Consider the following 18,136-nt stretch of genomic DNA (forward strand, 5'->3'; position numbering starts at 1 on the left):
ACACTTTGTCCCCACTACATATCACCACAAGAGCCATTCTTCACAATGCTGAAAGACAATCAATCAGGATTGCAATTCACCTTGTTAAAAATAGTGGCCTCAGGAGACTTCTCTATGACAACTCCCTCAGGCAGCAGAGAAGTAATGATAAATGTTTGCTGACACAAACCAAAAGCCATGTGATGTTTAACCCTTCTATCTGTAAACAACTGAAAATAAATTTATTCGGGGGGGGGGGGGGGAATCTCATTAAGGCTTTAGGGGCTTTGTATTTTATAGCAGTTTACCTAAAACTAGTGGCAATAGTTTTCACAACACAATCTCCACTTCTTCATTAAATAATGAATGCATTCATATTAGTTATATTCAGCAATAAGCTAAAGCAAACCATTTACCATATTCTAAACTGCCAATTTATGCTTTATCCCCAATAATGAATTAATAGTATATTTGGAAGAGAAATGTTAAAAAAGGCTACATCTTTCCAAAGACTATTAAAATGTGCTTATGCTCGTGCCATTATCTCAACTGTATGCACAAATTAGGTACTCACTGATTTTGCATGAGAATTTGCACACTTAACTTTTTGAAAACCTGGTCTCAGATCTCTGCGTAATTCATGATAGGCAGAAAAACCATGGCACGAGATCAGACACCATGAAGTCAGTGGGAACCTTGTAATTTACTACAATAATTTTTGGATCAGGTCCCATATGAGTAAGTTGTTTTTCCACAACTTGGGACACAGACTTTACTGGACTCTGAGTGGATGGAAAATACTGATCTTAAAAATGACTGGATTACTTTTCAGTCAGATAGATATACAGTATTTCAAACATACAGTCAGGTAAAAGTCAAGATCATTGCAGGGTTTGCTTTTCTTATTAGGAGTCTGTCATTATTACTGTACTGATTACATGTTGCTGTAGAACTCTGTACATGTAACAAACATTCGAGACAGGCAACACCTGGTTTGATTTTACAAAGCTTCAGCAGTTGCTTTTGCAAACAAAACTTCCAAGTAGTGTGATTTGGATGCAGCTCCCATTTTATCCAAGTCTACACCTACTCCCCTTCAACGTTTATGGTAGTTCAGCTAAACTGTTCAATTTTTCACCAATCTTTTACAAAAAATAACAATCTCTGAGCATCAAGAGGAGTCATGGAACATGTGATCAAACCAACTTGTGCGTTATATTTGAAGACTTAGGCTTATCATAAGAGCTCTTCCAACTCTACCTGGTTTAGATCCTTCATCAACAGATCCATTATAGACTTGGTTTATAAACTCAGGCCTGTTGTCATTCATATCAATCACATAGATGTAGAGGTCAATGGGGTTCTCCACCTTGTTTCCATTCATATCCACTGCATGAGCCCTCAGCTGGAAATAAACACAATGGAAGCACGGTGTCAGTGACAGAATTCGTTGGATGAAAGATGGAGTTGACTTCAGCATTTATATTCTTTCCAAAAATTAAACTATAGGAATGTCAGTTTTCCAGTAGAAACCAGATATCTGGTTTTCATCTAGGCACTGCAGGATACATAACGTTTCACAACAGGGCCCAATATTAAAAATCATTTTCAAATAATAATAGTAAATAGAAACACAAATAATTTTATCAGCTAAAAGAAACATTTTCTCCATGGCTAACAAATCACTACATTAAAGTAAAGTAGTAATTGTTACTTGGCAATCTCCAAAGACTAAGTTTGCTTACTGTTATTAATACCATGATGACATGGGTTTATTTTGCACTAGTCACAAGAACTTCAGCAATGTACCATGGAATCTCACATTGCTTTGTGGCCACAGTGACATGTGGTAATTAGTAAGTGAAGAGCTCTCATAATTGTTGACACTATTGTTATTAGTATTTGTATTCTGTAGCACCTAAGAGCACTGGTCATGTAGAGCAATCGTTGTCCTAGGCGCCATACAAACTCAGAACAAAAAGATGGTCCCTGCCCAATGTTTATTCAATTTCTCCAAAGGGGAGACCCATGTATAGTTAAGAATGGGAAGCCTGTCTCAACATTAACTACCGTATCAGTGATGCAACATTATAATAGCCAGCACTGTACCGCTGAGTTCTCAGTTAAAATGGCACTGGGACTCCATCTTATTAGGAATAACTATTGATAATAATGCTGGAAATCGAGACCATCTGTTTTCAGAATAAAAGGGACAGATACAGCATGTCAAAATGAGTAATTAATAAAACAACGCAATCAACAATAGTCTGGAACAATCAGTAATCAGGTGAGAAAAAATGGATAGCTCCTTCATTATATGGAACAGATGGCTGCTCTACATGGGTCGTGTGCTGAAGGTATTTATCGAAGCTGGCTCGGGAGGAGGACTGGATATGAAAGTCTTGTATTGTGCCTGACTTAAGTTGGCCAATGGAGAGACATCTGGCTCTGGGAGAGCGTTGCAGCTTTAATTTTGTCACTTTCCCTCATTTCAGTACCAGTGAGCACTGTTGAATCCCTGCACTGATATAAAAATCAGGGACAGTGTTCAAAACCTCAGGGGCAGATTCTGAAATATTGATGAATGAAGAATGAAAACGCCACATAAAAGGAGTTTGGTGAAACTGCTGTCTAGAGAAACAGGACTGTCACTTTAAGACCGATACTCAAGTAGGCTTGCCCAATGGGCCCTTAGTGAATTCCTCCTATTATACCACCTGCTATCATGCTTTCCTAATGTATAATGGCCTAGATTTTTCAGATGTGCTGGTATCTCTAGTTCCCATTCACTTCAATTAAAGTGGCAGATGCTCTAAAATTCAGACCCCTTGTGTCAAAGAACGTATGCGGCTCTGATACATAGCATGTAAGGGTGCTAATTGTATTAATATTGATTTCAGTCTTTTGCTTTTGCCGAGACTATGATTGATGGGATTTTACCCCTTTGTGTAGGTTTTCCAAGAAGGTTTAACAAATATAATCACGCTATATTTGATAGGCTGGACTGAGATTTAATCCAGGGAAGGGAGCAAACTGCCACACAGACTGAGGGTGGACATTTAAAAAAAAAGAAAAGAAAGAAAAAAGGTTAAAAAAATCATTTTTTTAAATATTAAAAGGCTGACTTCATTTTTAATACAGACTCTCTCATTTGTGTTTCCTGATTCTTAGTGCTCTTAATATTTGCATTTCATGCCTACATCTAAACTGCTCTGACTTGTATCAGCAGAGCTATCCTTCATTATGTCAGATGTAGCAATTCAATAACTTTTACAAGTCAAAGGTCAGATTGTCTTTGAAAAAAAGTAATTCTGAGCTAAAATTAAAGTTATCATCTTCAAACTGAAGCCTCACTGGACTCCTTCTTGCTGCATTTTCAGGAGTGGAAACAGCTCTATTCAGAGATAAAGCAGAGTGCAAAGCCGATATCTTTCTCTTTCAGATCTGGCTCCCCATCCCCACCAAATTTTAATTACATTTGATAGCTCTTGTTTGAAATCTCCAGGAATAAGTCATTTCTCAGCACTGCACGTCTATCTGCTTGTCACACACATATGCCCGTGAACATATGCATACATTACTGATTCACTCAAGAAAAAAATTCAATAAGCAAGACGGTAGTTATCTCACTAAACCTGCAGAGATACACACACATGAGGCTCCCCTGCTCCATGGTAACATCAGCATTACAGCCTCAAACCTGAATTCTGAAGGTGAGAACAGTACTTGAGAGTATGGACAGCTGAGCTAAGGCTTGCCCCCCCCACCCCCACCATGGATTGAATTGGGTGAGACACACCCTTTGATTTAACATACAATCCAAACACAGAGCACTGCAGTCTCAATGCTGATCCCCCGCTGCAGCCCTCCGGTTTGCATGGGTGACTGGGTGCCCTCACAGCTCCCCTTCTATGGTGTTACTGCCTCCTTTCTGACCATTTTTCCTTCTCTCTCCCCCTCCCTTTTGTCTGTTTTCCTTGTCCTTTCTTGTGTATTTTATTTATTCTTTCAGTGCTCTTTTGGTTGTTCTCATCTGGCAGTGACCTTCCTCCATATCCTCTCACTCTTTTGTACGCTGTATGCTCCTTACCTGGGGGTCAGGACCATCTGCTAGTGTCAACTACAGTTGACATGAACTCCATGGGCTGCTGTCTGAGTCTATAACAATGCACAACAAGAGTCACTCCTGGGGCTGGCTACATTAGAGTTCTTTGCAGGAGCAGGGAGGGAAGGCAGGTGCCTTTCAAGGGGTCACCTGCGGCTTTGAGGCATGTTTAAAGGAGGGACAGGGTGGAGCAGATATTCGGGAGCTTTCCTTTCCCTCTTCAACCTTCTCTTCTGTCCTGCAATCCCTCCCACACTCCGCCCTTGAACTAGTGTGGAGCTCTCAAAATGGGGAAAAAAAACAGACATACCACATCATCATGAAGCCCAGCATATTTTATATTTTCTTGCTCCACAAGCATATATGACTGTGACTTATTTATTCAGTATGCATGATTTAGTCTCACACAGTGCTCAGCAGGCAGGGCAGCAATCAAGTTCCATCTGCTACACGATGGATGTTGTGATAAGACAACGGATGGGATTAGAAGTTGATACACTTAAGTGCTTTTTCATGGTATGTGAGCTGTTCACAGGGGGCAGGGCATAGAAGATGACAAAACAATTGTCATGTTTACTTCTGACAACTGGAAAGGAGCATGCTCAGATTGAGGAAAGGACTAAAGTCTTCTGGAACTGGAGAAACCACTGTTTGAAAGGCCATTTACCACAGCCTTGGGTAGAAGAGAAGTCAGAACACACAAAAACATTTAAATGGGAGTCCATCAGATGGAATTTAAATTGGGCGCTTGGAGAGGTATTTAGTAACTGTTTAATAAAGTTGACATTAAAACATTAAAATTGTCGCAAAGTGGAGAGCATGATCTTGGCTGCAGGTTAGAGAAAGAATAAATAGGATCAATGGAAAATGTTGGAATCCAACAACCATTGCATAGGATTCATAAATATAAATAACGTCTAGCTAGTGGTCCAGATCCTCTGCTGGTGGAAGTAGTTATAGTTCCATTTTGTACCAGCCAAAGAGCCAGCCAGTCCCCTTGAACAAATATTTTTAAAAAGTAGGACAGTCTTCATTAACATACTTAGGCAGCAGCTACCACTGGTTTCTGTGTTTTTTCTACAGACAATTTCTAGAGCAAATGTAGCTGTTGGCATACAAATGCTTCAGCATCATGATTATTGATGACACGGGAGGCTGGTGCTATCTGAAGGTAGTTAGTCAAAGTCAACAGTGAAATGTGTTAAATATAAATACTACTTCTGCACTAATACTGAGAATACATATGTATATTAATTGTAAGTGACAGATCTTTTTAAAAAATTAGGCATACAATTCTGTGCCTAATTTGCACACACTTTATCATGATTAAACATGTAAATCAAGTTATTATGGCACAAATGACCAGAATTACACATAAGCTTTTGTAAACGTGGTTCAAAATATTATTGCAATTAGCACTAGTTTCTCTGGGTCAAATTCCTTGTTTCTAATTGTCTTTTTGTCTCCCAGAGACAGGTGGGTGAGGTAATATCTTTTATTAGACCAACATCTGTTGGTGCAAGAGACAAGCTTTTGAGCTGCACAGACCCAAAGAAGAGCTCTGTGTAAGTTTGCAAGTTTGTTTTTTTCGCCAATAGAAGTTGGTCCAATAAAAGATATTCTCTCATCCTTGTCTCTCTAATATCCTGGGACCAATAGGACTACAACACTGCAAATAATTTTTGTCTCCCCCACAGTCTAAACGATTCCCATCTCAGCCTGTAACCAATCTCCCCTTGTCCAAACACCTCTGACTGATATTTAATAAAAGTGTTAATGGAAGCAAAGTGCTGGTTGGGACTATTCCAAGCTATATCTGTATTTAAAAACAGGCATATAAATGAAGCATGTTAATTGAATATCGTTGCCTGATGGCTAAATATTAGATTTTATGGTGATGGTGTTTTGTTAACAAAGCTTGAAGATATATGAGAGACCAACCAGACTGCAGCTTGATAGGAAGTTCTGGCACCTGAAATAATCAGAAAAGCACCAGGAGGCACTGATTTGTCCATGAGTGTAAGCAGAGAGTCATCACCTACAATACCGAGAGCTCATGGGAACTCAGGCTGATAAGGGTCGAGGGAAGTGATCCATGTTAAACACTGATATCTGCTGAAAGTTAGTTGGCACTGTTTAAAAACTGAGACACAGAGACATCTGTGTAACAGAAAAAGTACTGCTACAACGAGTCAGAGCCTTGGAAAATCCATCCCTCTGATGCTCAAGAGAAATATTAAAAGCTGACAAGCAAGTTCTGCTTCAGAACTACCAAAATAATTAAAAATTTATATGATTCCTCTCAGAAAAAAGGTGGGCTTCATCAGGCAAATGCTTCCTAATGTGGAGAATTAAAAGAGGAGTGCTTTAGAAAGAGCAATCTTGATGCAATCAGAATTATACAAAAGAAAGTATACATGGAAAACGTGCGAGTTAATGAAACAGAACTCTGGCATGTGTCCTCCCTAATTCTCAGGAAGATTTTTTTTATTGGCTTTTAGGTTATTTAGAAATAAAATAAACATGGACAGCATGTGATACCAACAGAGATGCCAAAAAGATTTAGGTCTGTGTGGGGCTGTAAAGAAATGGAGCTGCGTAGATCATACATAGCCATCACAGCTGAACTGCTAGCCTGTGGCACACAGAAGATAACTCAATAGGTTACATGCTAAAAACGCAGGGGCCAGATCTTTACCTGGTGTTGTTCCACTTATCTCAAGTGGATTTATACCAGCTGAAAATCTGGCCCCAGGACTCTATTAGGTGAGCTAAGAAGAATCTTCATTAGGTATTAATAATACCTAGAGATGAACTGAGTTATAAAATTCAGATCCAAACCTGAATCTGGATCCAAATTTTTCCAAAGTTCACATGTGTCTGGATCTGAGGTCAGGCCTGTCTCTAGTAATATTGGTGCTTATTGGCAGGACCCTCAGCTATGGTAAATTGGCATAAGCTCAATCAACTTCATTGGACCCAACGAGAAGCCAGCCATGGATGCCAGCAGGGGCAAAAAGAACCAAAGCAGGGACTGCTGTATTGCAGGGGAGGAGGAAAAATGGGGCACAGCCAGCATCACTCCGCCCTCAGCATCTCCTTGGTCCCAGAACTGAGCACTGCACCAAGCACAGTGGAGTCCTGGCTCATGACTGGGGCTCCTAGGAACTACAATAATAAATAAAATAATAATAATAAATAATGGAGCTATACTGATTAACACCAGCTAAAGATCGTACCTCTGTCTAGTTATGTCCCATATAGGGAAGTCTTGCACATAAGCACCTGGTGCCCTTTCTTTCTTCCTATAACTGTGGGACATTGGCCTCCCCACAGTGTTTTGGGTTACCACTTTATATAAAGGGACATTTATAAAGTCCAATCAGTCAAAAGTTTGTTTGTAACCATGGCTTGTAATTATCTATAAACACCTTCTACTGATGTGCTTACAACCATTTAAAACATAGAATCATAGAACCATGGGATTAGAAGGGACCAAATTTCATCGAGTCTACCCCATGCTAAAATGCAGGATTTGTTGTGTCATATACTACTGCCGCCTGTAATGGGCTTATTATATCTATTAATCATTTATTAACCCTTAATTTGGCTGTAGCTGTTTGGTTATGCCTAGGTCTCTTGTCTTCCAGAAAAGAGACTCCCATGAATGAGATTAAACGTTCTCATTGATTCCAGGTGTTAGAAATTAAAGTTGTTTTTTGGGGAAGTGATACCAGCCACCACACAGCAGCCTTTTCCAAGCTTTCCTGAAATTTCTGGTCTAAATATACTTATAGGATACATTTGGGTCACATAAATCATTATTATGGGAAACTAAGTCATTTTTTGGGGGGGGGCTCAGAGTGTCTTGTACTTGACATCATAATGGCTCATCAAAGGGGTTAGTTTGTGAATTATAACAGCTGAGCTGTTATAATGACCCAGCAGCTCTGAAAAAATATCGAACACTGAAGCGACAGAGCCTTTTTCAAAATAATCCTCCTCATATTTTCATGGGCACAGCAGGCAAAATAATTGTTGTTCACAGAGGATAAAATAATTTTGCTTCAGATTCTTTTTTGCCCAGGGAAAATTTCTCTTTCCATCCAACTTAAGCGGTAATCTATTTTCTTTATCCCTCTACTCTTGCACAGAAGCATTGTCACTCTGGTTAACTGGACACCTGATAAAGCTAACAAAGTGTGCGTCTGACAGAGCAGTTAGGAATAGGATAGTGGTGGAAGTAGTCCATACCATTGCATTGACATATGGCATCTCCAGCAATGACTATTATGATACCAAAGAATGTGTTCAATGCTGATACAAAGCAATCTATGAAACAACTTTTTGTAGCCACTGTAGAAAAGAGCGAATGGACAGATGCAGGAAGTACTGAAGTTTTGTGCAGCGGGCATGCAAAGAGTAATATAATTTTTTTATCAGTTTGTGTGACTGTATTTACTATTTGCTTCTACTTTGTGACACAGACCAATTACACTGCACACAGAACATTTTGTGAGCCAGTAGAGTCTACGGAAGCATCTCTTGGTGTTACTAATATTTATTAATTCCCTTGTATTTACTATTAGTCTATCTACCTACTTAAGATCTTCTATGATCGCCTCACTGTACTGTCTGTGTCTGAACACCTCCAGACGATTTAAAATGAAAAATGACTAATTGTTACTGCATGTCCAACTTCAGTAACGAGTGATGACTCGGTAACTTCCTCTGACACCCTAATGTTGATATTGGTTTCTCACATTCTTTTAGGCCTGGTCTATATACAAACTTGACCAGCTCTCAGTTAAACCACTGCTACACTATCAAGTTACACTGGCTAAACTACATCACTCAGGACTGTGAAAAATTTCACACCCGTGTGATGCAGTTAAACTGACCTAAGCCCCAGTGTGGATATCGCTAGGTCGAGGGAAGAATTCTTCTGTTGACTTAGCTAGTGCCTCTTGGAGAGATAGATTTACTGCAGTGACAGAAAACCTTCTCTTGCTGTAGGGTCTGTCCTACAGCTGTGCCACAGTAGTTTTCTCGTGAAGATATGCCCTAAATCAGTGTAACGTTGTGTGCTGACACTACATCAGTTTAAAGCAGGCTCAGGTTATGTTTTCACTAGAAACGCTATAGTGACCTGGCGGCAGTGCTGTACGCTGCAGAGATACAAGGGATTCTTCCACTGGAATAGCAAATCCACCTCTCAGAAAGGAGGTAACTAGATTGACAGAAGATGTTTACAATGGGGCTTAGGTTGGTTTTACCACATCACAAACAGCATGAAAGTTTTCACAGCCCTAGGCGATGTACTTCAGCTGACTTAACTTTTTAGTGTAGACCAGCCCAGGGGTGGCAGGTTTGTAGAAATTTTGGTGGTGCCAGAATGCCCAGAGCCCGCCCCCCCTCAGACTTCACTCCCTACCTGCCTAAGGCTCTGCAAGGGAGTTTGGATCAGGGGAGGAGGTCTGAGGTACAGGCCCTGGGCTGGGGCAGGGGATTGGGGTGTAGGATGGTTGAGAGGTTGGGCTCCGTGATAGAGTTTGGGTGCAGGCTCCAGGCTGGGGCAGGGGGTGGGTGTGCAGGCTTTGGGATGGAGTTTGGCTGCAGGTTCTGGGAGGGAGTTTGGAGGTTGGAGGGGGTGTGTGGGAAAGGGCTGGGGTGTAGGCTCTGGGAGGGGGTGGAGTGGGGTGCGGCACATATGGGGAGGGGCTGCCCCTCACCATAGCCTCACTGGGGGTTGGGGATGGGGCTGCCCCATGCCCAGCGTTGGGCAGGAGTGGTGGCTGCAGGGGATGCGGATCACAGGGTCAAACACTCACCAAAGCCCCAGTAGCTGCTCAGGTGAGTGAGGTCCACTCCAGATGGCACTGGCCAGAAGCCCCCTTGGTGTCTCCTCCTGGTGGGTGCAGGGGGAGGGGAGGGCTGCCAAGCATGCGTGTGCCTCCTCCCTCTCCTCCTGAGGTGCAGCCAGCTGCCTCAGCCTGCTGCCAGCGCTGCTCTTGTGCTGTGCTGTAGCCTTAGGCAGCAGTTGCAGCTGGTGCCGGCCGTGCAGGCAGGCGAGGGAGAGCCGCGCCGCTTTCATTCAGGCAGGGATGCTCCAGGGCTGGGGGAAGGATGCTCCGGGGCCCGGGTGAGGTGTGCGGGGGGCGGAGGACGAGTCAGGGGCCAGGGGCCACTCCAGGGAGGGCCAGGGAAGAGACCCAGCTCCAAACATTGGTGGAGCCGGACCCCGAGCCCTGAATATTCCTGGAGTCCGGGCACCACAGGCCCATACAACTCGCCGCCCCGGACCAGCCCTTACATTGGCTAAACTTAACCCTGGTGTACACTTAGAACTTAGGTCAATGTAACTAGGTAGCTCCAGGGTGTGAAAAATCCACACGTGTATGCCATAGCTATGCTGACCTACCCCCTGGTGTAGACACAGCTAGATTGATGGAAGAATGCTTTGACCTAGCTACCATCACTCGGGGAGGTGGAGTTCCTACAGTGATGGGAAAAACCCGTCCGTTGCTGTAGTCTGTGTCTACACTACCATGCTACTGTGGCAATAGCTATGCTGCCTATTTAACAAGGGCCAACCAATGTAAAGCACATTTAAAACAACACGGAGAGTCTACACATAAAGGGTATGTCTACTCTAGAGCTGGAAGGTGTAAATTCCAGCTCAAGGAGACATATCCATGTCAGTTGAACCAATGTGCTAAAAACAGAAGTGTAGCGGTGGCGAGTGGTGTGAGGAGATCGCTGCTTTAAGAATGATGCTATCCAAGATGCTAGGCATGTACTTGGGGAAGTTAACCCCTCACGCCACTACGGCAACGTTTCTAATTTTAGCATGCTAGTTTGATCACAGCTAGTGCAGGTCTGGCTCCTTGAACTTACACCTTCTAGCTCCCATGTAGACATATACAAAATGTACCTATTTAACCAAATCAATGCAGAATCGCACCTTTAGTGAAAACCATGCAAATCTGTTATGAAAACAATGCCTTAGTCCTTTTCTCAGTCACAGGGAAAAGAGTTGATCTGTGTAAAATATGTGATCAATAAATCCTGAGCTGGGCAACACTCGCATGCTTTCTCATTTCCTCATACACTGGAAATGCAAACCTGGGCCCTAATTCTGAGAAGACAAGTTGGGTCCACAGTTCTACATCTAAATTGCACAAAACATTCAGTGATGAGGTGAAACCTGCTGAAATCTAGCAGTTTTGAGTGTTTTACTTTGACTTTGTGAGTTCAGACCCCAAACTCAGGGAAGGACCCAAATCTGTGTGTCTATTCTAGCCACAAAGTCCTTTTGCACAATTCTAGTGCAGAGGAGCTGTGGATTAGGGGGATACATGTACAATGCATAAAAAAGAAAAAAAGATATTTTCATACTTACATGGTAGGAAGCTCTTTCTTCTCTGTCCATTGGACGTGTCACATACATTCTGCCAGACACGGGATCAATGCTGAAGACTTCCATAGGTGGCTGGTCAGCTCCTACTCCAGTGATGCTGTATCTGATATGGATCTCACTGTCCTTATCAGAACGAATCTGTATAAATAATTAAAGATAACAATCAGTAAGCTATGGACAATGGGTTGGTGACATTGATATTCAAATACCTTTACCTGCTATATAGTTAGGAGGACATTAAGGCCCAATCTTGCAAGCCTTCTATATGCAACGTTGCTAACTCTGATAGGTGACCTGCATGCTAAGGCCTGGAACTAGGTTGCAGAAAAAAAGATCTTTCATAAACTTCCAACTCATTTTTTTCCACTTTTGTTTACAATGATCCTTTGGAACCCAGAAAGCAGAACCCTCTGACATTCTGGCCCTGATTCTCAGAAGTGCATTCATTTGCATGCACAATTTATGCAACTGTAATTAAATTATGCATGCAAATAATTAGGGCTGGGATTTTTTTTTTTTTAAAGGAGTCTAATGGAGTTGGGCACCTAGTTCCCTCAGGTTCCCTTGAAAAATCTTAGCCTAGAATTTTAACAGGCTGACTGGGCATACAGACCCTAAATTTTCAACAGCAACTAGTGATTATAGGTACCTTAATTTGGGGGCATCTAAACTGAGACACCTCAAAGGGATCTTGACTTTCACAAAGTGCCAAATGCTTTCCCTCTAAAAATCCAGCCCCTTTTAGGTGTTTGGAGCTGGGCATCTGTTAATCACTAGACACCCACTAATCACTTTTGACAATTCTCTATAATCACCAGGATTGCATTTTCAACCAGTCTAAATGTGTATGTAAACACACACATGTTATTCTAAAAACAGAAGCCTTTATTTCATTCCTAATACAAGCTTGTTGGCTTGTTAATGCGGGGTTACTAATGCCTGATGGACTGCTAGCTTTACATTTGAACGTCTTCTTAGGGAAAAAAGCATTACAGCATTGCTTTTAAAGCCCATTCCTCCCAGCCTCCTTCCCACCTTGAGAAACAAACAAAAAAAATCAAATATGGCATGAAGAATGACATGAACTTTGGAAACAGATAAAAGGAAATAAAAAGGCAGGCTAAGATGTTACCCTAGCAACCTTGATTGTATTGCTTTAAATCTGAAGGTAATTTCTAGATCAGCCATTTAAAAGAAGTTCTTGTAATGTCAGGGCTATTTCTGAAGGAAAATGCAAGGTACAAATAAACAAACTACCACCCCCCACACTGTGAAAAACTGTCTTACGTCAACGTGAAAAACAGGGATTTTTTTTCCTAGCCAAGTTTATGAATGCAATAAATTAATGGGAACATCATATAAATCTATTTTTATAGAGGAGTGTACGTTAGTATCTCAGATATGGCAGGGCATTTTCTGAAAGGTCTGCACACTCTGGAATACGACGGTGCATGCAGGAGGCACAAATAACTGAATTAAAAGAAGTTCCATTCTAGGTGAGATGAGGGTTTGTTTATCAGATTGAGGAAATTGGGAGGAGGGGGCTACTATTTTGAAACCCTCCATACATGACCAATATAGATGCACGTACTTCTTCCCATGGATTTCTTTCCTTTGCATTAAAGAGAGTTAAACTTTCTGTAAGTAAGTCACTGCAGATCCAGGAAATGAAATACACCATGAGATACATAGGAGTTATCCAGCTGCACTAAGGAAATCTAGGAGATAATTATACTACATTGAGCAAAACAAATACACTTTGTTACATCTTGCAAACATTTGGAAATCACTCAAAAATTGTGGTGAATCACTTACCTGAACTTACTTTCCAGTAAGAAAACAAAAAATACTTGGTTTTCGAGAGAAATTATCTATGGGGAAGTGATCACAAAGACCGAGGACAACGAGACATAGTATGGCTTGCCACTACTGAGGTATTCCTTCTACAAAAGCACATTAATTTTGTATCAGAACATGTAATTTTAACATTTAATGAGATTTTTAAAAAAAGAATACTTTAAAAAAGAGAATACTTCCTATCTGGAATATTCTGACCATTCCCAGCGTGTAATCTAGTAAATCTTTTTGATCTATTAAGACTTATGTGAATACAATATAAGCTTTGCTTGTCAGAACAGTTACTGAACCAGTTTACCATATTAAAAAAAGAATCACTGTTTCAGGGAATTTCCTAGATCAGGAAAGAGCAGCTTTACATCTTATTTATATCTGGTAAATGAGAAAAACACAACACATGCTTATGATAATACTATGAGTGAAGACTACACACATGCATGCCATTCATTTATCTTACATTTATAATGATGATGAGAATTATGCTGTTTTTTATTTACAGAACAGATGGTGAAAGGTTAAATTTATTAACATATTTAAAATGTTATTACTGTAGCACCCAGAGGTTCCCAGGATCCTCAACTTTCAACAGTGCTAGGCACTGTATCAGTATGTATGAAGACCTGGTTAAAGTGACGTGTGCATTAAATTAACTTCTGATGTTTGGTGATTGTTGTAATGGATTCATTCTTTATAAAAGGGTTTTCACTCTCCACAAACACATGGGAAGGAATTTAGCCTTTGGGATTGTTAACCACATGAAGAAATGCACTTTCAATGGGGAGTTCATTGGATTCAGAATCAGGACAAACGTTATAATTCTGTATATCTAGGTTCTGACATGGCTCTCCTCAGCTTATCCTGAGCGCCTCACAAACACTAGTGGAGTTTTCCTCATACCATCCCAGTGAGGTACAGAAATATTATCTACATTTTACAGATGAGGAACTGAGGCCCAGAGAGATTGAGTGACATGACCAAAGCCATAAAGGAAGCCCGTGACAGAGTCAGGAGACCTGGTTCAGTTCCTGAGTCCCAATCAGACCTCCCTGTTGGCTTAATGAGACGTGTCATTTAGTAAGCTGCAGCATGTTGTAGGTTCAAGCTCTGCTGAGCCAACCAAAATAACGTCCAATAATTTAAATTAATTCCCAAATCATAACTGGAAAGAGTTTGAGTCTGATTCTGCTCTCCCATTTACACTATAATAAATCCAGAATAACTGCAGATCAAAGAAATGACACAGATGTAAAACCAATAACTCTTTCCCCTTTAAAGATTCTGACATAATGGCCAAAATACATGTATGATGTAAACCTTGATATAAAATTCACGTAGTTCTGTCATCAGATCTGATTTTATGGTTTCTAGCATTGCTGAATTTTAATGGACTTTCCCTTTCACATGCTAAGTATCCTTCATGTCACATTTTTAGGCAAAAATCTTAAGGGACATAAACCTCCATCAAGATTTAATATCCAGCTATACTGTTCCAATAAGTTTTACTATTGGGTAAGATTTCAATTTAAGAGCTTGTTCAAGGTAACAGACTTTATACGTCTGTTTTGTTTCTACTGAACATACCCTTGTAGTCTTAATATTCCTAATTCCTGTCCTGGGTCTTGCAGTTACTAACCTTCTCACCCTACAGGGTGACACAATGCTGCTCTATGACAGGAGATAAGAGGAACAGGGGGCTGTTGAGAACTGTATAGTTGGCAATTCAGGGGACCCCAATAGCTAGTGAATTACCCAATCATGTATAATCCAAGATACCATGTAATGACACACAACTGTATTTCACTCAGCAGAGCTGCTGTGAAATATACGATATCACGAGATGATATGAAGTTAACGTGGACTTATTTTGTCATTGTATAATATTTGCTACTGGATACCAAATGAGTCATTTACAGGTCACAGGGAAGGTGTACCCAGCTGGGGATGTATTTGGGCAAAGCAAAATGACCAAATTATCCTCTGTTTCAGTTTCTACTAACAAACTGAAAAATATGATAGATCATCCCACAAAAGTCAATGTAAAAAATGAAACTGTAACAATAATATTTGCATGACTTCCGAATAGTTGAATCTGATTTTCTGTTTTACACAGCACTCCATAATTATTAATGGCCATGTAGAACAGTGTCAATGCTAAACAAATCTCTTTCATTTTTAAGCTCTTGGCTATTTTGCCCATTACAAGGACCAAATGGAAAATAATTGAAGGCTATATTCTCTCATGTATTCCAAGTGTTGCATGGAAGCCAAGAAATGCAAACATATTCAAATCCTTTAAATTAGCACACTTAAGAGTAAATTTAAGCATTCTAAGTTTGGCTCATTAATTTTAGTGGCAATATTTTAATTCGGCTACATCTTATTGCTCATTGAGACTCCTACTAAGGTTTTTTTTTATTAAACTGAATTTGCAGTATGTTTAAGAATCATTCATGTAAACATTCTCAGCTATAATTTCAATATCTCTTTACAAATCAGTAAAACAGCAGATTTCTAACACTGCCTCTCCAATCATATTATTGCCTGTTGACTTTTAATCATATTTGATTTCGGGAAGCATGGTCAAAAGTAAAATGGACAGAGAATAACTATGTGAGAGAAATGTGGAGAACCATTGGGTTAAAACAATATTTATTAAACTTCTGTCCTCTATTAGTACATCTTCCAGTGACCTCAAACTGCCACCCAGGCAGGAAGGGAGACACTGGAAGGAAAGAAAGAAAAAACTGCAGTTGTCTTCTAAGGAATTTGTCTTTGCTGGGACTTGAAAAAAGGACCCTCAGATCTCAAAGAAAAAGTGCTGCCATACCTGAGCTAAAGGAGAATTCCCACTAACTACAGCAGAAGTAGTTTTAGAGGTAGCACTCAGGCCTTCAGTCTCTAGAACATAAAACTATTATCATATGTAGTGTGTTCCCAGCTTCCCGTAATGACAGTCTACAAACAAGCTGACTGGGAGGGGACCTTTACCCCTTTCAATTGGGCTGACAAACAGAGAAAGGTTGGAAATACCAAATAGAGTTGAGTTATTGATTTCTTCTGTCCCTCTATGTAGCTACTATCAACATTCCTAAGGAAGAGCTCAAAACACTTAACCCCCCCCCCCGCACAAAAACCTAACTGTGGAGGTCTTGTCCATTAGCCCGGTGTTCCCTTAGCCCTAGTGGCCTGATGCCTCTCATGTGAGGTTGAATCCTCTGGAAACTCTTGCCTGTAAGATTTTTTTAAATTGATTTAGTTCAATGCAAAGGAGAATAAAAATATTATACTGGAGGCCTTTGGGGGTTAAGAACCTCTTTCGCCTGCATTAAAACCTCTGCTTTTACATCTGACTCATCTGGTCTGTGTATGTGAAGAGAGATGCTTGAAAACACTAAAATACAAAGTAGTAAACCTCATGGCGGCTTTCAAGCAACTACAGGTACTCTCTGTAAGTGCCAGCAATCTAATCATAAATCTGCTTGGCCTCCAAGCTGACACTTACCAGTAGAAGTCCGTTTCCTCCGCACTGACCCTCTGGATGGGGTGGCAAAGAAAATTTACTAAATTTTGGAATTGCGTCTGAGCTTCCAATGTTTTCAGGTTCTTTGGCTTCTGCCAATATCTCGTCAACTCAGCCTCCCAGCAGGCCAGTTTCTGGTCATGAGCAAGAGCCTGTGTGGATGTACGTCCCTTGATTTCCACCCCTCCTGATCATTCTTTTTATCTATGTCTTTCCCTCCAGGTTTTTCTGGTTTGTTTATTTAGGTTTTGTCTTTCTTCCCTGTGTGTGATATAGGGGAACATGCAACACCAAGCAGAAGGGAAAAGGGAGCATCTAAACTAGGCTTAATAAAGTGACCTTAATGTGTTATTGAAAATCTCCTTTCAATCATGAGAGATATTTCAAGGCCACGAGACTTTGCAAAGTGGCAATACTAATTGCACTGGCTATCAGCTGCAGTTTAACTTTTGCTGTAATACCGTTTGTAACTGTACAGCACTTGTGTTTCAGCATGAGTTAGCAGTCTGGATGCTGCAGGACTAAGTGACTGTTGAACTCATATAGCATCTAAGCTTGCTGTACTCTTATCTACTGGTGCCAGAGTTTAGCGTGGAGATAGGGACCTGCAATGGCTGACAGTTGATGCTATTGCCATCAGGTCTCTTTTTCTTTACTGGCGAAGATTCAATATACTGTAATTTGCTGCATGGTCTTCATGATTAGCTAATTAAGCGACCTTCATTACTTGTTATTATGAAGGTCAGAAAGCTAATGCATCTGTAACAGGAAGTGGCCAAAGCTAATGGGTCTTCTACATGTAATCTTAATTGATACAGAGGAGTAGTTTCTAAAACACTATGAATGGTCTCCAGTTCTTTTGCAATAGATTTAGTTTTCAGATTGAAAAACTGTACCACTTTGTGGAAACTGAAAAATACAGAGGGTTGGAGGGAGGGCAAATGGATAGAAAAACGAACATTACTGAAAGATCTACAACATATAGCTGCATGTTACCAATATTTTTTTACCACAGCAAGAATTTAGATACCCAAACCTGCCAGTCCCACCTTTACTAGTCTGAGCTCCCATCGTGAGAGTTACTAGGGCACATAGTCCCTGGTGATGTAATTGGGGCACTCCAATGGAGCAACAGCCATTTCCAGGTGCAGAGAACTTGGCCCTTTCTTAAGCTACTGGGGCTATTCCATTTAGTTTGGTCTCCCATCATGCAAGATCCCAGGGCTCCTTACTAAATGATGGGGGCCTGGAGACT

At 40.7% G+C, this 18,136-nt stretch overlaps 1 protein-coding gene across 3 annotated transcripts in view; it reads right to left on the bottom strand.

The window, feature by feature from the left end:
• Positions 1 to 18,136, bottom strand: part of CDH4 (cadherin 4) — a 663,987-nt gene that overhangs the window by 137,713 nt on the left and 508,138 nt on the right. For all 3 annotated transcript variants that reach the window (XM_074969700.1, XM_074969701.1, XM_074969702.1), the window contains 2 exons: positions 11,487 to 11,642; positions 1,240 to 1,384 (listed from right to left, as the gene is read on the bottom strand). In XM_074969700.1, the coding sequence (XP_074825801.1) occupies positions 1,240 to 1,384; positions 11,487 to 11,642 (301 nt within the window). The remainder of the gene's footprint in view (positions 1 to 1,239; positions 1,385 to 11,486; positions 11,643 to 18,136) is intronic.

The sequence above is a fragment of the Natator depressus genome, chromosome 13 (assembly GCF_965152275.1).
Source record: "Natator depressus isolate rNatDep1 chromosome 13, rNatDep2.hap1, whole genome shotgun sequence".
Lineage (NCBI taxonomy): Eukaryota > Metazoa > Chordata > Testudines > Cheloniidae > Natator > Natator depressus.